The sequence below is a fragment of the Tachysurus fulvidraco genome, chromosome 5 (assembly GCF_022655615.1).
Source record: "Tachysurus fulvidraco isolate hzauxx_2018 chromosome 5, HZAU_PFXX_2.0, whole genome shotgun sequence".
Classification (NCBI taxonomy): domain Eukaryota; kingdom Metazoa; phylum Chordata; class Actinopteri; order Siluriformes; family Bagridae; genus Tachysurus; species Tachysurus fulvidraco.
In genome coordinates, this window is record NC_062522.1 from 21638912 (window position 1) to 21661950 (window position 23039).

Here is a 23039-nt window from a genome sequence, read left to right on the forward strand (position 1 = left end):
TGGATACACATTATACACACAGCATTAAAAAAAAATCAGAGAACTAACATAAAAATGGAAAAAACAACATGTTCACTGAACGAACGTGATGTGATATAAAGCCATGTAAGTTAGTTGTGGCGCAAATACGACACTCCAGGTCGCTAAATGGCGGTGTTGCTTTTATTCACACTTCCGCACTGCGCTGATGAAAGAACTCCCGGAAGTGCTGTAACGCGGTCCTTTCCGCCTCCGGTCTCTCAACAAGCGCAAAGGTAGGCCAAGTGTAAACCTAGAAAATCCATCAAAAATCACCACAATCGTTTTATATGTGAAGTATTTTTAAGCAGAATATGTACAAAGTGCACTTTGTGGGCATCTCCTTATCAGTCGTTTGTAAATTTAAGTGTCGCTTTAGGTTATTTTTGATGGCGGTTTGTTTGCTAAGATGGAAGCTAGTAATGTTTAGCATCAGCAGATAATCAGGACACTGAATAATACTATAATGTAATCGTACCTTAAACGGGACACTGAATAATTAGTGAACTTACTGGTACTGGGTTTAAAATACGGAGATATATCGGTGTAACCAGAGTGTTGATGGTTTGTGTGTGAAATGAAGCGGGCTGATGTTTATGCTAAAGTAGGAAGATTCTTATAGTTACAACATGTTCAAATGAGCAGCTGCTCGTTACACCAACCATTTGTTGTCGGTTAGTTAAACGGATGGTTCAAAGCACTTAGTTTTCCCAAATCTGCCTGAAGTAAAAGAGCTCTTCTTAAACTCGACTCTTGTAAATGGTGTGTGTCTGTAGTCTAAGTGTTGCTGCATCTACTGTTTGTCTAGATGTTGATGCCCAAGAAGAATCGCATTGCCATCTATGAGCTCCTCTTTAAAGAGGGCGTGATGGTGGCTAAGAAAGATGTGCATTTGGCCAAGCACCCGGAGCTTGCTGACAAAAATGTGCCCAACCTTCACGTCATGAAGGCCATGCAGGTAAGTGACCGTGTGTATGTACAGATCCGTAGTGTCTGTGTACAGCCAAGTGCTGCAGTTCATTAGGAATCAGAACCAGATTTATTGACCCGGTCGAATTTGTCTTTGTAACGTGTTCTGAGGGATACAGCTTTGGTCTGAAACAAGACATGAACAACTTCATTTGTGGTGGTGAATTTGGAATACTACAGACTTTTCACCCATATCTGAATCTTGTGACTTAAATGTCCCTCAGATACTGGGATAATTGTCCAGATATAAACTATCAAATACACAAAGAACTTTGGTGTGTACATAGGTTTTGATCAAATGCTTCATTTATATATAAAAGAAATATATAAAACCAAAGATGTAGGCAAAACCAAGTAAGATCTGCATGTATTTAAAATGGCATTGGTCCTTGGTGTTAGTATTGACTGTGCACACAATTTTGTATTACTCTCTGAAAACTCTAACATTATAAAACAAAACAGTGCAGACTAAAAACCTTGACTAAAAAGGTTGCTTAAGTAATCTGGATTGGTTTTGTGTGACGACCCCTGCGAAGTGAACATCACTGTATTCACAAAACCCTAGGAAATTTCTCTGAATTTACATGTAGCAAGTTTATCAAGTTCTGTATTTATAACTGGATCTACTGTAACATCCAGGCAAGCATTAGTTTGTGTTTTAATACAAAAAAGAGAGTGATGTGTCTGCTTTTGGTCTCTTGACAGTCTCTGAAGTCCTGTGGATATGTCAAAGAGCAGTTTGCATGGCGTCACTTCTACTGGTACTTGACCAATGAGGGCATTCAGTACCTGAGGGATTTCCTTCACCTGCCCCCTGAGATTGTACCTGCCACTCTGCGCCGCCAGACACGTCCTGAAACAGCCAGACCACGTCCCAAGGGTAAAGATTTCTCATTCTATAAATTGGGGCTGATAATCGTTGCTTGGAATCTTTGTGTGTGACTGATATCTTCAGGCAAAGGAAGACTTCAAGGACTTTACTAAAGATTACATGGAAAGAAAAGAGTCTAATTCCTTTGCAACTTTTAGGTCTGGAGGGAGAGAGACCAGCACGTCTGGCACGTGGAGAAGGAGACAGAGATGCCTACAGGCGATCTGCAGCTCCACGTAAGTACACAGCATGTGGTGTTACAGTATAGTGCAGATTATCATATCCTTTATCTTGGAGAAACTCTGACAACACAGGCAGGAACACACTATTGGTATATGACTAGATGTACTGTTAGATCTGGGTTGTTGGCTTTAAATTTCAGCCCAGTAATCATCCCCAGCATGTCACAGCAGTGCATTGATTTAATAATTGTGTGAAGTCTGACGAATTCTTTGTTTCTGCAGCTGGAGCAGACAAGAAGGCTGAAGCAGGTGCAGGAGCTGCAACAGAATTCCAGTTTGTAAGTCCTGCTGCTTTGAGAAGTGCAATTGTCTTCTGATGTAACAGTCTGTTGTTGGGATTTAAGGGAAAGGAGTAATACTAACTTTTTTTTTCTTTTTCTCCCCACACACAGAGAGGTGGCTTTGGGCGTGGCCGAGGACAACAGCCACAATGATTTTCCACATTCTATGTATAATAAAGCTTGGAAAATATTTGTATGAGACTGTTTTATTGATTGCCTTCAGTTTGTAAGTTTGGAACTTTAAATTTGGAATTAGCATAGAACATTTTCAGTGATGTGAATTTTCATATAGTATAATATAATCCAGGGGGTGGCCAACTCGCGGCTCTTGCATTCATATAGGAGTTTGTGTCTTTTTATTGTGCGTGTTCGCTTTGCTTGAGTTCAATACGGTATTTTCTTTAAATGCGCATGTGAGTGGGATGAAAATACTTCACTTTCCCAGTAGGAGCAATATCATTTGAGTCAAGTTTGCTTTCAAAATGGCAGGGGAAAAAAAAGTGATGTTCATGTGTGCCCATGGGTCTTTGTGATAACAGTAAAAAAAAATGTGGCTCTTGGTCTCTGACTGGTTGGACACCCCTGGTATAGTGCAGTCAGGCTAAGCATTTTGTTTTAATGGTATTTTTTTGCAGTAATGCTAATTTTTTTAACCATGTTATATTCAGTCTGCAAACTTAATTTAGATTTCTATATTATGACCATATTCTAACCGAGTGCTCACTCATTAAGTTAGACAAAGGCAGGTTAATGGAAAAAAAATAATCCTAATTATTTTAGTTTCCCTGCAGCTTCCAGTTTTGTGCAGTTTGTCAATTCAAAAGCTCCCCTTCTTACACTCCCAAGCCTTCAGCAGTTCTTGTTTAAAGGCTTTTAAGGGAGGATATGACTGACTGGCAGGGAAAAAATAATTTTAGTCTGACTTGGACCTAAATATTTTCATTTACTGATCTTTAACAGGCTAAACGAATGCATTACAAGTGGTCTGTCACTGTTACACACTGAAACTCTAGAAGTTCTCACTGATATAGAAGACTTGCATCTTCAATCAGGTTTTATTTCATCTGCTTTTATTTGGGTGGTAGGCCCATCAAATCCAGATCAAATGTTCTGTAGTGAGTGCTGATGTTTTAATTGTATGCAACAATTTTATTTGGCAATGATTATTATATACAAAATAAGCACAGGCATTATGTGAAATACTGATGTTTATTTCTTGGCACATTTATATTACATTCTCATACTGGTATATTCCACAATCCCAAAATCACCACGCAAATGTTACAGGTATGTTTGTTGAAACTGAAAAAAGTCACAGCTTTATGGGCTGTATAAGTGATGTAGGTGTTTATAGGCAGCAGACATTTTTTTTTCTTTTGGAGCACGTAGCAAATCTGAAGGGTAGGTTTTATTTAAAACATTTACCTAATCAAGCTGGTGATTTTATATAAACAAGTTTACATTCAGGGTCTAATGCATGACACTGGCTCTGTGCTGGAAGGCGCAGTAGTGTGAATGGTGTGTGGCGGTCAAATGCAGCAGGCACGGAAATTAATAGCTACCAAGCCTTAAGTTGTTTTTGTTTTTGGTAGTTTTGAAATCTTAAAAAAAAAAATCCAAAGTAGTCAGATCTGAGCAATTTTTAAAATGGTAACAAACCCTCTTGCCTTTTAGCAAGAGCTGGATCTTTTTATTGGAAAAGATCCAACTTGTTTACACGACATACAATAAAAAAGAATCCTTTATCATACAATCAGACATTTCTGTGTATGCAAGTGATTGTGCTTTGGGACATTCTTAAGACTCCCATCAAGTCTGTAGCCTTTAGCCAAAAAAGACTTCTTGAATTTCTGAACCCAACTATATCATTAGGTAATCTAAAAAGGTGATTTTAGTGTTACATAAAGATGACACAAACCTGTCATATCTATGAATTGGTTCATTTTAATTGCACATTTTTTCCACTGTACATACAAACTGTCTATATATGTGTTCGCGTCGTCAATGTAATCCTGTTACACTGTGGAGCTTGTGTCACTAAAACAAATTGCTCGTATTTGATATACCTCGCACTAAAGATCTTTCTCATTCTGATTCTGACTCCATGCAGATGGGTTTTATTTTCTTGTGTGCTCAGAAGTAATAAAAAAAATTCTAAGAGCAGTGAAATGATCAGCTCAGTAATTTGCTCGTCTATACATTTACAACCAGATTAACGATTGTTAGAATCTGATCTGAACAAAGAAGTTGAAGGAAATGTTGCAAATTGCTACAAGTAACATTGTAAACCTGCACCTACAGCAACTTAAACAGCCCAAAAAGATTACATTCCCAAACATGATGCTTGGGGGCTTGAACAGTTCCATAGTCATTCACCAGAAACTCTGCGTACCATCGTCATACCCAATGTGAATAACCACATACTGTATTTTGACTTTTTGAATTTTGTCTATACAGGAAGGAAAAAAAAAAGTCTGGCTAACTACAGTGGCTCCAGATTCACAGTATTGTGCCAACTGCTGCATGCCATCAGAAGGGCAGTAAGCAGCCTGGCTAAGACAACTTACTAGACAAAAAGAAAATATGAGGAATAAAAGGAGGGGAGGGTTACAGTCCATATTTCTAACTTTTTGAAACAAGGTCTCAATTATACAAGCCCTGTTTATCTGCAATGTTTTTATAATCTGCACATTATAGTTCCTGTCGTGCAGATGCGCGAGTGCTCGATTGAGGTGCCAACGATTCTTTTAAGAGATGAAGGAAAAAAAACTGCAGAGATCAACATACATAAATAAAACCATCTCATCCAAATCAAGATGGTATAAGAGGCCACATCAGCCTTCATGCAGTTGGCATTAGCCTTTTTACAAGCTTAAAATAATCTGTTGGATGACTAAGGCATGTGGGTTTTCTGTTGGAACATTCAAAGGGACTGTTTTTGAACCAACCAAAATGTGCCTTTAAATGTTCTGAAGATAAAATCAGAGTTTGTATTTTAAATCCTCTGCCAATTTCTGGGATACATGTGTGGTGGTCTGGGAAAACCCTTCGGATATCACTGTGACTGAATTAATCAGAAAAAGCTCAAATTGGCTTTATATAATACCAACATCTCTAAAAAATAAATAAAAATGCAAATATGCATTTTTACAATCTACAAATATGACACAGAAATGCTTTTATTTAGGCTACCTTGCCTTGGTGGTCTTCAAAGATCATGTCAAAGAGCCGGTTTAACAAATGCAGTGGGAAATGTGATCAGTTTAAAGATGTCTAAAACCTCGCTATTAAGTTTGATGACTTCGCGGTCAATAATGCTTTGATCGTTCAACAGCTACATGCCATGCTGAAATGGACACAAGTGTTACATTTTCCCAACAGAACTTACAGAATTAATCAGCAATTATTTCCCCACCAGCATTAACAAGATAAATTCTTCAAAAATTGGTTTTGTTTATTTAAAAAAAAAAAAGAAAAAAAAAGATTTGTTTAGAAATATAGAGGCAAGTGTTTTTTAATGGATTTTTAATAGAATCCAAAATCTCTGATTTTGGATCTGAGCAGGTTTGACTTGTGATAGAAAGCAAGAGCAAAGCATATTTCAGTTCAGGAAACAGATATATCAGAATCTAACAATGTGAAGGGTTTTCCCACGTCACCAAACATAGAAAAAGCACCTCAATAACAGGCCCATAATTAGTTTTCACGGTTACATTGGCCCGACCTACCAGGTCCAATAAAGAGCTCCGTAATTGGAGACACTAATAAATTAAAAAGGCGGGATCCACTCGATGTGTGCCTATTAGGTTTTTTTTCCCCAAGAAGCGGTCCTGTTTGTGAACAATGGAGGATTCAACATCACCTCAAACTCTACACCATGTCCCGCATTTTGATTTAAGTGGTTCTGAGTGGTGAAATTGAAATTCCTGGACCTGTAGGACTCATCAGCTATACATGTTACAGCATGAATGGATGCAAACAGTGCACAAAACTCATCAGTTATCTTCATGTGCTGCTGGCTCTCCCTGCTTGCTTCCAATAATTGCTGGCCTTGTAAACATTTTTGGAGGTTTTACTATCACGTAAAAGTCGGTGTTCTCACACATTTAGGCACCACTCTAGTAAAGAAACAAGCATAATTAAACCAGGGTGTGTATTTCGTCAACCCATAAGATATTTACAAAATGGCAAGAGGGGCAGAAAGGGAAGAAGAAATCACTCGAACGACCTACTGACACCAAATACAGGTTGAAAATTCTTCAGATCCCAAACTTGTAAGACAAATAAATATCAGTGCTCATGCAAACCAACTGACCTCTCACCAAATCCATCTGTTCAGGCAACTAAGTATTTCCTTCTCATTGCTGGGGGAAGGAGATGGTTTCTGAGAATAAACACATACTCGCACTACTCACACAAAATACATGCTCACTCGCTCTCACATATGAGAAAAATGGATGCGTAAAAAATATTGAAAGCCTCAAGCATAAGCACTAGGCTACGTGTATTTACATCACAACAGTAAAAAGTAGTTCTTGCATTCATTTAACCTCACACTTGGGTCACAGAGGGCACTAAAGGGAAAAGGAGGAAGAGGCGGGAGAGTTTCATGCAACTGTCCATTTTTAAGGAAAGGAGGGAGGGGGGAAAAAAATAAAAAAAAATAATAAATCAGAGTAGAGAGCAACAAACATTGAATTTACATTTACAAAACTTGTTTTTGAATATTTACCCAACACTTTGTCAAGTTTGTGCCACCTATCTGGCACCTAAAAAAGGGTTGGCAAGGCAAACCGTATTTTAAGAGAAAAGGAAATATAGAGAGAAAGAGGGGAAAAAAATACTGAAAGAATAAGAGCGAGAGTGGTGGCGGAAGCATCCGGAGTGTCAGTGTTGTGTGTTAGTTATCTGATGTCAGAGACAGAGCTCTGATTGATGTTGTAGCTGGGTGAGAGGTCTTCAGCTATCGTGGCCACTAGAGGAGTGCCGTTGCTCGTCAGGCAGCTCTCTTGTAGGGCTTCAAAGTAGGTGGCCTGCACTGGCTTGTGACACTGCAACACTTGTATTGCATCGTCTATTTTAAACCATTCCCTTTTTCTCCCTGTCAAAAGAAGAGGGTGCATGTGTGCTCTGAGTCAGGCATCTTAGTGCTATTTCATTTTAATTGCTTGACCTTTTATTACCATAAGATACAAATCACCATCCACTTTATTAGTCACGACAGCCATTCATAAAATCATGCAGATACAGGTCAAGGGCTTCAGGCAATATTAACATTAATCAGAATGAGGAATAGCTATGGCATGGATGTTAAATTGTGGCATGGATGCTGGTGCCAGATATGCTGGGTGTTTCATACATTGCTGAGTGTTTCGCACACGTCGGTTACTACAGAATGGGGCAAAAGAACAAGTGACAGTTCTGTGAGCGGAAATGCATTGTTTATAAAAGGCAATGAAAAGGAAAGAAAGCCAGGAAGTCAGTCAAATAATCAAAATCTACAGCTGTGGTGGCCAGAAAAGCATCTCCACATGTACACCACATTGAACCATGACCATCGGGTTCTGCTGAGCAGAAATATTTAAACTAACTCAACTGCCACCAACATCCATGCCACAGAACTCGCACCTCATCTTCATTATGATGTTTGATGCAAATATTAGCTGAAGCTCTTGATTTGTATCTGCATATGATACGATCCATTATGCTGCTGCCACGTGTTTAGCTGATTAGATAACTGCACAGATGTGAATGTTTACAGGTGTTCGTGAAGTGCATGGTGAGGGCAGTTTTAAAAAGAAACCTGAGTAAAATGGTCTCATGTAGTCAGATCTGCACGCACACTTGTAAACACAAGACTATACACTCACCAATGTTTACAGAGTCTTCCCAGTCTTCCAGTACTTCCTTTACAATGAGAACATACACATACGTCCTGTGTTTCCTATCCTGGTTCTGGGTGTGGGGCGGAAAAAAGAAAATAGTAGTTCATAGCGTGTCATGTGGTTGTGTAGTGACTTTTTAAATGGACAATTATAGGATTAGTCTGAAAGAATAATTCAAATGAACCATTTGTATTTGCCAATTTATCATCATCATACCTAATTTGTGTGGAAAGGAGACGGCCTCGAATTCAAAATTCGCTTTGTGACTAAAATCACAGTGCTGTGTTTTGTGGAGGGTCATGTGTTAGGGTTAGAGCGAATGAAGAGTTATAATTAACACTATGAACCTTAGGGACTGACGAGATTCATTTTACAAAAAAAGTCAGCTTTTTTTTTTTTAGTCTGCATTTTAGTTATCGTCTTCCTTGATTACACGCGCTGTCACACCGCCGTGTTACAGACACAGAAATACATGGCATCGCATACGTTACTTAATAGAAGATTACGTTAGAGAGAACGTTTCCATTGTACACAAGAATCGACTAGTTTCACTAGCTATATCCGGAATATAATATGGATAAAGTCCTTCAAAATACATATTTTCTTGTACTTAAAATTACATTTCAGTACTTATACTGAATTGTCTAACTCCATATCTGTGAATTATAAGATATCTAGTACAAATCCGACATACAGAACATTTCCATACAAAACTCATCAAATGATCAACAGGACACATTCGTAATCAGCTCATCCTTACTTATTAAAACACTGCATGGTATGTTCCCTTGGGATCCTCTGCACTGCACACTTTTGTGTTTAAGCTGAGTGCAGTACTTCCTGACTAGAATCACAATTACTACTGCAAGAACACTATCATCAGTTTGCTATGGGATACTCACCTCAAATATTCCTACTAGTCTCCCTAAAGTGCCCTTGACACCGGCCTGTTGGAAAAGGGGAGGGGAAAAAACAATTTAACACTCATGTTGCAGCTTAATACTCAGTGATTATACAAAACCAACAGTACAAACAGAGTTACATAAATAAATCTGATTAATTTAGCCATTTAATGATAACCTGCTGAGTTGAATCCACCACCAGTTTTATCCTTGATCAGGTAAATTGCTTATCATACGTTTGCTATTAATCATTTAACATAAAAGCTAATATTAGAAACAGTCCCTCCGTTTGAAGAAATAAATTAATGACACACGTACCTACTCTCTCGACTCCTTACAAAAAGGGGTGAAACGTATGGAATATACACAGACAACTACACTAAATGAGCACTTATTTAGGAGCGCCTGTACACATTTCATGCAATTATCCAATCAGCCAATCGCAGTGTAGCAGTAGGATGCATAAAATCATGCAGATTTGGTGCAGAAACTTTAGGTAAAGTTTACATTTAATGGGGAAAATGTGTTCTGTGATTTTGACTGTGCCCCAGTTGTTGGTGTCGGATGGGCTGATCTCAGTACTTCTATAAATGCTGATCTGTTATTTTCACGCACAACAGTCTCTAGAGTTTTCACAGAATGGGGAGATTAAGAAAAAACATCCAGTGAGCAGCAGTTCTGCAGACAGTAATGCCTTGTTGACGAGAGAGGTCAATGAAGAACAACCACACTGCCTTAAGCAGACGTACTCAGTACAATTGTGGTGAACAGAAAAGCATCTCAGAACGGACCTTGAGGTGGATGGGCTACAACTGCAGAAGAGGCTGCAGTTGGCATTGACTCAGACACAGACTGGATAGCTGAAAACCTGAAATCTTTTGAGGCACACAAATGGTAGGGTCAGATTTTAAAATCAACAGCATCATCTATGGACCAACCTGCATTGTGTCAACAGTCTAGTCTGATGGAGGTGGTGCAATAGTGTATTCCTGACACACTTTGAAGAATTGAAGCTGTTTTGAGAACAAAGGGAGACCCTAAACTTGTATAGCATTCTTACTAAACTGCTCTGGGAGTTTAAAAAGCCTTGATAGAAGTCATGTTGAACACGGTGTGCATAACAGCTACCAGGATCCAGATACACACGAAATAAAAGAGCACTACTGAAAAAAAGCTTTCACTGGCTACCCGATTTGCCATTTTATAGAAACTATTTTTTGCAATACTGTTTTTGTGTTTAAACAAACTACACAAAGTTACATGGACCACAGTAACTGAATCGCTGAGAGCTATTGACACTCTCATCAGTTTTACAAAGAAACTGAAAACACAATTCTTGTTATAAGGCGGCAATTGCTTGTGAAGGTCTTGCTATGCATATAAAAATAAATTCGTTTGACTGTCACACATCTTTCATTTTGTACTTTAAGTTACTTTTTTGTCTTTCCCCATTGTCTGGGTATTTAAAGATGTTCAACAAGGTAATTTAGTTACTCCATAAAAAATTGTTCCCCCCTTACAGATAATCCACAATACAATAATAAATGATCAGAACCCACCAATACCCACCCCACCCTCACATGACCTACAATGGAAAGGTTGTTCAAATTTATTCATTAATTTTCAGAACAAATCTTTTTTTGTAAAATAATTTAAATACTTTTTGCTTCTCATTATTATATCCAAATGTCTGAAAAACTGTTTTCCCACTGTAACCGGAGATCCTGTGAAATATGGCACAAGACAAGGCAGCCTCAAAAGTCAACTGTCACTCATTTGATATTTTTTGTGTTTCACACCACTCTCTCACTCACTCATTTTCTACCGCTTATCCGGACTACCTCGGGTCACGGGGAGCCTGTGCCTATCTCAGGTGTCATCGGGCATCAAGGCAGGATACACCCTGGACGGAGTGCCAACCCATCGCACGGCACACTGTTTCACACCATTCTTTGTAAATTTTATAGACTGCTGTGTGTATAAATCCCAGTAGATCAGCAGTTTTAGAAATACTCTAACTAACCAATCATGCCAGGTCCAAAATAACTTTTTTGGTTTTAGCTTTTAACTGAATTTTCCCAGTAATGTGAACAATACATAATGCTGCTGAACTATATAAGCATGATTCAAAGCACTGCAGCCACATGATTGGTAGATTAAATTGTTGCATAAATGAGTAGGTGTTTCTAGTGAAGTGCTCAGAATGTATATCAAGGATTATTGATATAAACAGAAAAAAATTGGCTTTAAAGGTGCATCACAAAACAAAATACTTTTCAAACAGGAAGCCAGTTTGAAAAGTATTTTTGCATTAGTTTCATATACTGTACCAATATTTGCTGAACTGATCGATTTCCATGACCTTGCTACAATTTTTACAACAAATCAAGAGCTCACTTCTCTTGTAACAGCACCACGGTCACCTCTCATTTTGAAAGCTTCTGACCAATTCTACAACCTATTATTCCAGCACTCTTAATCAAGATATTTACGTCATATAAAGATCTTAGGATTGCATTCTTTGAACACCCAAAGAGGCTTCAGCTATCGCTGGAGTTCAGCCTAACTGGAGTTTGGCCAAGGTGTAGAATAAAGAGCAGTAGTTAATCTGAGTGGAACGCCCTTTAGCACTTGTCTGTAAAACGATCACCCTCTACACATGAGTGATGAGAGTGTATCACTGCCTATAACAGGAAGCTATAATCAGGACATTAGAGTCAGCTTAGAACAGTCGTACAAGTATACAAAAGCACCATTGGTCGATGGCACAAAACTAATGGTCTCAGTTTTCAAAAATTTTATAGCCTTTTGGTTTAAACCTCTTAAGAAGAAATGTGCTACGACTACTATTAAACTTTTTAATTCTCACTGGCTATTTTGGGCTTTATGACACTGTATAAAGCTACAATGCATTGATTCATGATCAATAGTATATTAATAAACACAAATCAGAAAATAAATGCTCTGACCTCTTCACACACTTCTCGAACAGCAGCAACGTTGGGCTCTTCCTCGGGTTCCATTCCTCCTCCAGGCACAATCCATTTATCAGGATGTCGGCTACTACTCACCAACAGCACCTTAATAAACACATGGTAGCCATCTGAGCTAGCACATGATATTCAATACGGTTAAGATTTAAGATCTTCTCACTATGGCAAACACTGTCCTTTAACTCAGGATTGGTAACAGTGGGGTATTGGTAACTTGTTGCTAGATTTGGCACCTCCTTTAGTTCAATATATTTCAAAAAATACAAATCTAGCAACTGATCTGCACTTGACAAAAAAGTGTTTCCAAAAACCAATCACTGATCAGAACTGCTTGAGTTTTTAACTCTCTTCTTGGGTCTATGTGATAAAATAAAAGTGTTTTCCATCCATAACGGTTCCCTTCGTTTCATTTTGTCTTTTTTGCAGTCTGCATTATTCAGAAATTGTACTATTTTAGAAACTCATAAATGATCAGCCTTCTTTAGTATTCTTTAGTATTATTTGTTTATTTATTCTGACAAAATTCTATGTCTTTTGAGAAACTCTTCCTTCTTCAGGCAACACATTTTGATCTGCAAATAATCATGACAACCCAATGTAGATTAATTGATCGATTAAATAGACATATGGAAACTTCTATGAACTTTGAGCTGTACCTACCTTTCCCATTTGCTACCTTTCCCCTTAAAGCTGAAAGTAAGGCTCATTTGAATTACTGAATCAGATAGCAAGCCACGTTTTTCAGCCATAAGAAATGCCAGATTTCGTGCTGCAAATGAGCGACTTGACAATTCCAGCATCCAAACCTTAATGATGGCTACAATCAATCCCCTAATTTATAAAAGGTTTTAAGAGACAGTTCAGTTACTGCAATTATCCTGCTATTGTCTTTATATTTAGAGGTCTGAGATCAGAATCATATTGAAGAAAAAAGGGAAAATATGGCACCAGTGTCCCTGTTTAAGGACACAGAGTGATTTAAACATAGCAAACAGGTGCCTTCCCTTGTTTTGACAAACTGTGAACCGCAAAAAAAAAAAACATTTCCATGGAAAAGTAAACCAGTTAACCTACCAAAAGGTATAAAAGTGAAGCAGTTTATAAGATAAAGATAACCTTAGCTAATCCAAGTGTGTTATAGAGCTACATCAGTTACATAAGTATTTGCCTCCCTTGAACCTTTCCCCATTTTGTTACGTTACAGTCTGGTTCTAGATCTAGTTTCACAGTAACTGGGTGAATGTTTATACAAGCACAAACTGCATGTTTTTGGTATTATTTGCAAACGATATGTATTTCCACCCACATCGGTATCATGGGATATTTTGTGTATATTCATAACATTTAAAAGCAATAAAGTTCATTTCAGTTCCAAGTAGTAACGCTACGAAAGACTGAAAAGTTTATTTTAAAAAAAGGAGGGGTGAATACTTTTGCCACGTATTGTATTCAAGACAATAATTGCCAGATTATCATTATTATTTTCTGAATTTAAAAAAAAAAAAAAAAAACAGAATAAAGGCTAGCTGGTTAAGTGCTAAGATGTCCAGCTTACACATAGCTTCGGTAGCTAATAGGCTAGTTGGCTAGCTAGCAACCCGTTTCTCCACAGCAACTACAGTTTCATCACAAAACACAGGTATCTTTTTATGTTGCACAGGTCCTGAAAAGACACGAGTTTCCGTCCAGCGTAATTATTATTCTTTTACACCGAACTGAGCGGATTTCAGGCCCCTCGCTAACTGACAGCCCGAAGACTAGCTGTTAGCTACGTTAGCATTTTCATTGACAAATCGCACCGTCTAACTTAGCTAGCTAACCGTTAGCCCGCTACAACATATGTTCTATTTTCAATAAGAGTTTTTGAATCTCAGCATTTGCTGTTTCTTCATTCTAGCGAAAAGGCGTGTTTGTATCCTAAACGAGTTTGGTAATAGTAATCATTCGGTTCATTAAAATGTGATCAGCAGTAATGATCAGGGCCCACAGATCCCCGGCCTCACCTCCTCCTCGGTCTCGCTCCTGAAGCACAGGCAGGCGGCCCGCTTCTTATACCCGTCTCCATCGTAGGTGCGAGTTTGGTTAGACTTTAGCTTCATCATCTCGGCACGTCGGGAACTGGCTAATGTAAGAGCGCAAACCTCCGGGAGATGATACGGCTTCACACGCAAAGTTCACGAAAGGAAACCCCGCGTTTTCAGTGTAAGAAGTAAGTTCTTCTACGCTTCATTTTTCTAAAGCCAAGCGCATCTCAGCCACAGACGCCATTACTGAAACCGCTACGCCGCGCACGCAAGCTGATTGGCTGCGAACGGCTTCTGCGCCAGTTGCGTTGCGTAGGCGCTCTTGTAGAATCACTACAGTGGCCTGGACAGCGAGGATCGTTTGGATGTCCGTTCATACGAGGAACTTAGAACACACAGCAATAACGTTTTAATACCGGTCCCGTATCAGACCCCTCGCGTCCAATGAAAACAAGGCGACTCAAAAAATGAGAAAGTATATTTTATTAACACAACATGCTACACAGAGACAACTGAATTCTCAATTAAACGTGAAATAAATAGGTATTTGCGGCATCAACAAACGTGGTATAAGCCTAAAAGAGCTTGTAGACAATTCCTCAGCTGCAGTAAAAATAGGTACAGAGCAAAGGTTGTTTGTTTTCCACAGAAATGATGAACACATTCTATACAGAAGTTATATATCAGTGCTATCTGACACTACATGGTATGTCTACATACTGTATTCCTGAGGTGGCTGATGCATATTGTTGATATGGTTCAGAGAATGTGGACAGATGGGATGTGTGATGCAGAATAAAAACAGTCATTGTGACAATTCTGACCTTATCCAAATGACACAGTCATATGTATTCTGATTTGACAATATACGCAAACCTGTCACAAGCACAAGCCATGGTACTGAGGTATAGCTGCTCAAGTGTGCATTATTTCACAGGTGTTCTCTGTAAACTCCCAGAAGTATTTGGGTATGTCTTGAAATGTACAACTGTAAAGTATTCTTTAATGCTGACCAGAGCTAAAGACTTATCTGCCGGTGTGTGTGTTTCTTTGACCTTGAAAAGTGACCTGTTGGTAAAAGTAAAAAAGGCAAAACTTTCGATGAAAAGAAATATACATATATGAGGAACAGTCCACATAAGTTAGTCACAAGTGTGTTAAAAATGCTACTGGAATGTACTTGCAATGAGAATCAGACACATCTATATCACCTACTCAACTATTACACCAGAGTGACAAAGACTGAAAATGGTGTATTCAAATCTAAATGCATGATCTGTTTATCTCATAAAATACACACACCTAGCCTTCAACAAATGGTGAATGTTCACACATCAACATATATAATAAAGGCAATCTAATAAGATAAAATCTAGTCAGTGCAGGGGAGTTGCAGTTAAGCAGAAAGCCCTACACTATAACTATAGGACCACTACACAACACGGTTAGAACGATTTTCTTTTCTAATTCTGTATCCCCCCTGACCTTCCACGTCACAAAGTACATAAAAAGCAAACCAAAACAAAAATAGAAAAGCACCAAGTAAGCACCATTAATGGACTAAACACTTATATGCAGCCTAATTCACAGATTCTAAAATTATTCCACTTTCTTTAAACATGTATCTGATTGTTATAGACACTATATTTATGTCAGTCCCACAGAGGTGGTTGAGCGGACGACATCCGATTGTTAGAGGCTGTAGATTAGTAAGTGGTGCCAGGCTGTGTCATATTATGAGGTAGTGCCGAGGATGAGGTAGTTACTGTTCCTCATCTTCATCCTCCTCTTCTTCCTCAGAGGACTCCTGAGATGCCTCCTTTTCCTGTTCACAAAACAAATCAGATCAGTAACATTAGCCCAGCATGTAAAGCCTAACCGAGTTGCACCTTACATCATATCATTTATACCAGAAAACTATTGATTTGGACAGCAAACAGCAAGTGCTGCCAAGAACAGATTCTGTTTTGAACACGATGTGTGTATTAGCTTCATTACCTCCTTCTTGGGCTTCCCCTTTTGATTCTTTTCGGAAGATGATCCCACTTTCTATGGAGAAAACATGCTTTAGTTCCAAATTGCATTTTCCCATCTAGTTAGAACAGATGTACACTGTATGTATGTGTATGTATATATGTGGTCATGAATCTTAAATAACATGTAAAAGATTCAAGTTACAAAAGTATAAATTAAATGACATCAACTGTGAGCTAATCCTTTTTCCTTTCTATTATTGTCTGTCTAAACTAAAAGGCTCACTCACTTTTTTAGGTAGACGTTTTGTGTCTAAGAAGAATTAGGCTGTAACAACTTTTAAACAAAGTAGAAGTGAGGTAGAATTACACACAAATGGACAAATTTAGTGTTAAGGAGAATCCTTACTTCTGCACAAGGTAGGAAAGGCTACAGTTTAATGTGATTCGTTAGAAATCCCGCATGTATGTTATTAGCACAGAACACCAGGGGGCGCCTTAAGCAAGCAGCAAAACAGGTGGCGAGGGCAGCGAGTTCATCCACAGCGGTGACGTATTGGCCGCAGACTGACAGCGATTATAGCTCACAGCTCTGAACCGTTCACTATAGGCCTAAAATGATCCTTCAACTGTAAACACAATAAAACACAGAGTGTGTGTTTGTGCACCGAAATCAATAAACTGCGCACTCACTCTCTTGGAAGGTCCTTTATTCTTGCTGCCCTTTGGCCGCCCTCTCGGCCTCTTCGGAACCGGAGATCCGCTGGATTCCTGAAAGAAACAGATTTAATTTAAAAGCTCAAACAAAACCGTGTTGTGATTGAATTGGTTACTACGTTTGTCTACTACGTCTAGGACACAACAGAGTACACACACTTGTCCATTTCCTAAACCCCAGGCAAGTTTAGATACCTGTTAGCGCTTTAGTAACTACAACAGGGCGAAAGTTAATAAAGATGTAGCGGTGTTTTTAGCCTTTAGCTTAGCCGAGCGGCTAATAACCTAGCTGTTACCTTTGGATGTTTTCTCGGTCTTCCTCGTCCTCTTTTCTCCACCCCGTCTTTATCCTTCACAGAAATGGTCTGCTTTTCGGAATCACCCATTTTCCAGCGTCACCTGGTCGGTAAAACAGCAAAAAAGAAAAAAACAGCGTTATATCTTTTGTGTTTAAGCCCCAAAAAGCGTTTAAAACTATTGTGAATGATCAGAAGTCACAACATCGACGCGACAGAATCCGCACGAGACGAGGAGTTTTTATAGGGAATTAACCCGTTATTATTATTAGACTCCGTTTCTTTTTTTTGTCCGTGCTACTTTTAAAATGGCGTGATATAAGTATCCGAGCAAACTACGAGATGTTGATGTTTGAGTGCAGACGAGGCTGTGTGTAGGCTAAAGGAGCTATAAAGCTGGATTAGTGAGGAACATGTGAACTGAGCGCCTTCGCTTCGAACAGCAAATAAAGTACGAGGCGTTTACTTACATGCAACGCTCGAGCTTTCGGCTTTCTAGGCGACCCGAATAAAAAAATAAAGCTGTGTGTATTGTATCTCCCAGTAGCCCCGCCTCCAACGCACAATGTCTCCTGATTGAATTAAAGGACAATGGGCATTGGATGGAGCTACTGCTAAAACCAGGCTAAACCCATACAATAACTTACCGCATTCGTAAACGAAGGAAGGAAATCAGCCGTGCATTTGTTAAGTGACGCGATTTGAGAAGCGCGTTTTTTGTGAATAAGCGCTATAATAATAGTAATAATAATAAGCCAATCGCGCGCGAGCAGGGAGTCTCAGGCTGAGAAACTATAAAGGGGCGTGGCTTCCAACGTATGTGTGCGCGTTCATTACTCATGCGGCTAATAATAATATTCATAATAATAGTGAATATAAGCATGCTATACTCTACTGTTTACTTTTTTTTTACGCAGCACAACGCTTATTTTAAAAGATAATTGTATTCACATAAACAGTATGAACTGTATGGACTGCACAGGCCTACACCATATACACACTATATACACACAATATACTGTATATCCATCAACCTGTTTACATGCTGTTTTGCACACTGTTTTTGCTCTTTGCACATACTGTCTTACATTTCAGTCGATTGCTGTTTTGAACAACACTTTACAATATCTCATGTAACTGCTGCTATAACACTAATGTGTTCATTCCAGTATTTCTGCCCATGCAATATTGTTTGAACATACAGTATTTATGCTTTTGTTTATTGTTTTTTGTGTAATGTCTTGTATTGTTTGTTTGCACGGTATTTTGTCCTGCACTGTATTTCTGTCTGTTTGTCTTGTCCTATTCAGGTTGCACAGATGCACTTTATGTGGCTATGACTTAATATACCAGCAAGAGTAATTTTCCTCCTGAATCATAAATGCTTGTTCCATTTTTAGCCAAAAATCCAACGTGCTACAACTAGTGATTTCTATGTCAGTATAACTGATCTTGTGACAATGGTCTGCCCCACAGGTACAAGCACTGAGGGTGGTCACTGGAACACTCACAAAATTTCAGGAACAACTTTATATGGATTACAGCTTCTAAAGGATAATACCAGATGTGTGACACATTTTAGTGTCTGGTTTAGACACAGTTTTTGCCTTAACACTGACAGTAAGCATAATGTACAAGGCACCTTAAGGCAGAGTACAACACTGTTGGCTGTGAATTTCCCCCAAAACCTTATTGACCTATTAACTACAATGTTACAGGGAGCAGCTGCTGGACTTAAGAATGCTTTGTTTGTCATAAAAGTGTTGTCAGTGCAGTATTGCTATTTCTGTTAGTATAATAATAGTAACTAGATTTGTAAAGTTCGTTGCGACAAACTTTGATGTTGGCTTTGACGAGGCAAGTATTCACAAAGGCTGGTGCTTTTTGGAGGTGAGTGGACCTAAGGGTCAGTGTTACTTTTGGAGGCAAGTGGACAGAAAGATAGGGTGCCAAAACATTTGGAGCCAAGTGAAGATGAGCATGTGACGTCATCCGAATACTCCTGAGGGACTTCCCCTCATTGGGTTGAGTTTTTTGATGCATCACATGCCCGTGTTGTGCAAAAATTTTTATTTTGCATATTTTGGGGGCGGGGGTGTGGGACAACCGAAAGGCCAGTCGGTACACCAATTTAAACCTTTGTTCAGAGTATCAGCCTAAAGGAGCTGGCCGAGTTTGGTGTAGAGAGTTCGAAAGCTTTCAGACTGATAAACCTCCAAATTTTATAATGGGAGTCTATGGGAAAAAAGGCCAATTTGAGACCCGGTACCGGAAGTACCGGTACACGGATCGCTTAGAAAAGTAATAGCAACAAACTTCAAACCAGGGTCTAAAACATATCCGATTTTGGTGCATGTGGATCGAAAGCCATAGGCCGCATTAAATTTTAGATATTTTTGTCTAAGCTTAAATAGGAAAACAGAATGTTGGCTTCTACAAAGCCAACATAATAATAATTAATTTTAGTTTAGTCTATTTTAGTTCTACAGCTGCATATTAAATCCCTGTTGATGATATCAGATATCAGTGGTATTCAATCATCTATTAATATAGTCAAATCCAAAGCACAGGTCTGCTGATTTTCTGTTGGTAGAAACACTTTTTTTCTTCAGAGGGCAAGCCTCTAAATCATTTTTGTATGAGGGCTGAAATATTATTATGTTATAAAACTGTATGACATGAATTCCTAAGCTCTTGTTTGATTTATATTGTCTGATACTTATGAAACTATTTATTTGTACATTTCTTTATATGTACATAATCAGTTTATATTGATGTTTGATGAATGAATAAAAATTTGATTTCACATTTTATTACGTATACTCATTGTCCACTTCTTTAGGAACATCTGTACACCTTCATCTGTACAAAATCATGCAGTTATCTAATCAACCAATCATGTGGTAGAAACGCATTGTATAAAATCAGGCCAATACATGTCAGCAACTGGGAGCTTCATTTAATGTTCATGGCACACCAGAATGCAGAAAAAGTGTGATCATGGCATGAATGTGTTACCAGAAACTGTTGCATTTACGTATCCTTCGTGCCATGGTTATTTTTGTGATATGTTATTTTCCTATTCAGCCATAAACACTAGGCATGTAGAGACTCAATTTTAAATATGACTCAGCTTACCCTCTCTCAGCTCCTCCACTAGTAGACAGCAAAACAAATACTCAAGGAAACAAAGCACAGAGAGAATATACAGGGAACATGCACAGGGAGGAGGTACCCCCGACCCTGGAGGTGCAAAGCTAACCACTAAGCCACCCTGTACATTTGACAGAGAACACCAAGATTGGCAAATTCGCCACTGGCACCCTGTGCTCTTCACAGATGAAAGCAGGTTCACACTGATCACATGTTACAGACATGAAAGAGTCTGGAGATGCCATGGAGAATGTTCTGCTGCCTGCAATATCCTCCAGCATGACTGGTTTGGCAGTGGGTCAGTAATGGTGTGGGGTGTTTTTTTTGGAGGGCCGCACAACTCTCCATGTGCTCACCAGAGGTAGCCTGACTGCCATTAGGTACCGAGATGAGATTCTCAGACCCCTTGTGAGACCATATGCCGGTGCGGTTGGCCCTGGGTTCCTCCTAATGCAAAACAATGCTAGGCCTCATGTCAAGTCACCTTTATTGTCACATCACCACAGCACATGTGCCATGGTGAGTGAAATTCTTGGGATCGAGCTCCAGAAATTTCAGAACCATTTACATACAGTAGTTAAGAAACAGAAATTAAGAACAATTTATATACAGGTGAAAAAGTATATATGTATGTATAAGTATAAATATAAATATTATATATATGTAATGTCATGTGGCTGGAGTGTGTCAGCAGTTCCTGCAAGACGAAGGCATTGATGCTATGGACTGGCCCGTCCATTCCCCAGACCTGAACCCAATTGAGCATATCTGGGACATCATGTCTCGCTCCATCCACCATCGCCACATTGCACCACAGACTGTCCAGGAGTTGGTGGATGCTTTAGTCCAGGTCTGGGAAGAGATCCCTCAGGAGACCATCCTCAACCTCATCAGGAGGTATATGAATTTCCATCCTCCACCTCAACACGCACGTGGAGGCCACACACACTACTGAGCCTCATTTTGACTTGTTTTTTTTTTCCACTTCAATTTTGAGTGACTCCAAATCCAGGCCTCAATGGGTTAATACATTTGATTTTCATTGATCATTTTTGTGTGATTTTTTGTTAGCACATTCAGTTATGTAAAGAACAAAGTATTTAATAAGACTATTTCATTCATTCAGATCTAGGATGTGTTACTTAAGTGTTCCCTTTATTTTTTTGAGCAGCGTCTCTCTCTCTCTCTCTCTCTCTCTCTCTCTCTCTCTCTCTCTCTCTCTCTCTCTATATATATATATATATATATATATATATATATATATATATATATATATATATATATATACACAGCATTTCTCAGACACCCTTATGCAGAGCAACTTACATTATCTCGTTTTTTTATAATACAACTGAGCAATTGAGGGTTAAGGGCCTTGCTCAGAGTCCCAACAGTGGCAGCTTGGAGGACGTGGGATTGAGCTCACAACTGGTAGCCCAACAACATAACCACTAGGCTACCACACACCCCACATAGGTGTACATACTTAGTCATATGCAAAAGTTTAGGAACCCCTGACAATTTCTAAATATTTGGGAGTTCATTCATTCATTCATTCATTTTCTACCGCTTATCTGAACTTCTCGGGTCATGGGGGAACCTGTGCCTATCTCAAGGCAGGATACACCCTGGATGGAGTTATTTGGGAGTTTGGATCAGCAATTTTATTTTGATCTATCAAATAACTGAAGTAATATTTCAGTAGTGAAATGAGGTTTATTGGAGTAACAGAAAATGCACAATATGAATCAAAACAAAATTAGACGGTGCATAAATTTGAGCATCCCAACAGAAAAAAAAATCAATATTTAGTAGTCTTCTTTAGCAGAAATAACAGCCTCTAGACACTTCCTATAGTCTGTAATGAGTGTCTGGATTCTGGATAATTCTTGGACCATTCCTCCTTACAAAACATCTCCATTTTAGTTAGGTTTTATGGTTGCCAAGCATGGATAGCTTCAAATCACCCCACAGTTGTTCAATGATATTCAGGTCTAGGGACTGGGATGGCCATTCCAGATCATTGTATTTGTTCCTCTGCATAAATGCCTGAGTAGATTTTGGGTCGTTGTCTTGTTGAAATATCCAGCCCTGCCATAACTTCAACTTTGTGACTGATTCCTCAACATTATTCTCAAGAATCTATTGATATTGAGTGGAATGCGACCCTCAACTTTAACCAGATTCCTAGCACCGGCACTGGCCACACAGCATGATGGAACCTCCACCAAATTTTACTGTGGGTAGCAAGTGTTTTTTCTTGGAATGCCATGTTCTTTTGCCACCATGCATAACATTTGGTTATGACCAAATAACTAAATCTTTGTTTAATCACTCCACAGCACCTTATTCCAAAATGAAGCTGGCTTGTCCAAATGTTCGTTTGCATACCTCAAGAGACTCAGTTTGTGGCGAGAGTGCAGAAAAGGCTTCTTTCGCATCACTTCACCTTGTGTAGAGTTGTTGAACGATGCACAGTGACACCATCTGCAGCAAGCTGATGTTGGTCTTTGAAGGTGGGCTGTTTTTGACCGTTCTCACCATCTTTCGCATTTGCCTCTCCAATATTTTACATTTCCTCACTATGTTCCTCACAGTGGACACTGACAGCTTATATCACTGCGATAACTTTTTATAGCCTTCCCCTAAACCATAATGTTGAACAATCTTTGTTTTCAGGTGAGAGTTGTTTTGAGGCCTCCATGTCTCCTCTTC

At 38.9% G+C, this 23039-nt stretch overlaps 3 protein-coding genes across 4 annotated transcripts; 1 reads left to right on the forward strand and 2 right to left on the reverse strand.

Moving 5' to 3' along the window:
* The first annotated feature begins 96 nt into the window (after window positions 1–96).
* On the forward strand, window positions 97–2571 carry rps10 (ribosomal protein S10). Its single transcript, XM_027147343.2, has 6 exons — window positions 97–254; window positions 827–976; window positions 1693–1867; window positions 2017–2094; window positions 2323–2378; window positions 2493–2571. The coding sequence occupies exons 2-6, from the start codon at window positions 827–829 to the stop codon at window positions 2532–2534; spliced, it is 501 nt and encodes a 166-aa protein (XP_027003144.1). The 5' UTR covers window positions 97–254; the 3' UTR covers window positions 2535–2571.
* Window positions 2572–3571: 1000 nt separating this feature from the next.
* nudt3b (nudix (nucleoside diphosphate linked moiety X)-type motif 3b) lies at window positions 3572–14514 on the reverse strand. The gene is made up of 5 exons (XM_027147342.2): window positions 14165–14514; window positions 12138–12248; window positions 9169–9213; window positions 8252–8336; window positions 3572–7482 (listed from the first exon to the last, which is right to left on the reverse strand). The coding sequence occupies exons 1-5, from the start codon at window positions 14261–14263 to the stop codon at window positions 7286–7288; spliced, it is 537 nt and encodes a 178-aa protein (XP_027003143.1). The 5' UTR covers window positions 14264–14514; the 3' UTR covers window positions 3572–7285.
* A 139-nt stretch (window positions 14515–14653) lies between these two features.
* Window positions 14654–17960, reverse strand: hmga1b (high mobility group AT-hook 1b). 2 transcript variants are annotated; one of them, XM_027147346.2, is made up of 5 exons: window positions 17819–17960; window positions 17172–17274; window positions 16852–16929; window positions 16184–16234; window positions 14654–16010 (listed from the first exon to the last, which is right to left on the reverse strand). In XM_027147346.2, exons 2-5 carry the CDS (start codon window positions 17259–17261, stop codon window positions 15948–15950), a joined length of 282 nt encoding a protein of 93 aa, XP_027003147.1. In that variant the 5' UTR covers window positions 17262–17274; window positions 17819–17960; the 3' UTR covers window positions 14654–15947. The 2 variants fall into 2 exon arrangements, with proteins under 2 accessions (XP_027003147.1, XP_027003145.1); XM_027147344.2 differs by lacking the exon at window positions 17819–17960 and adding an exon at window positions 17642–17800.
* Window positions 17961–23039: the final 5079 nt, after the last annotated feature.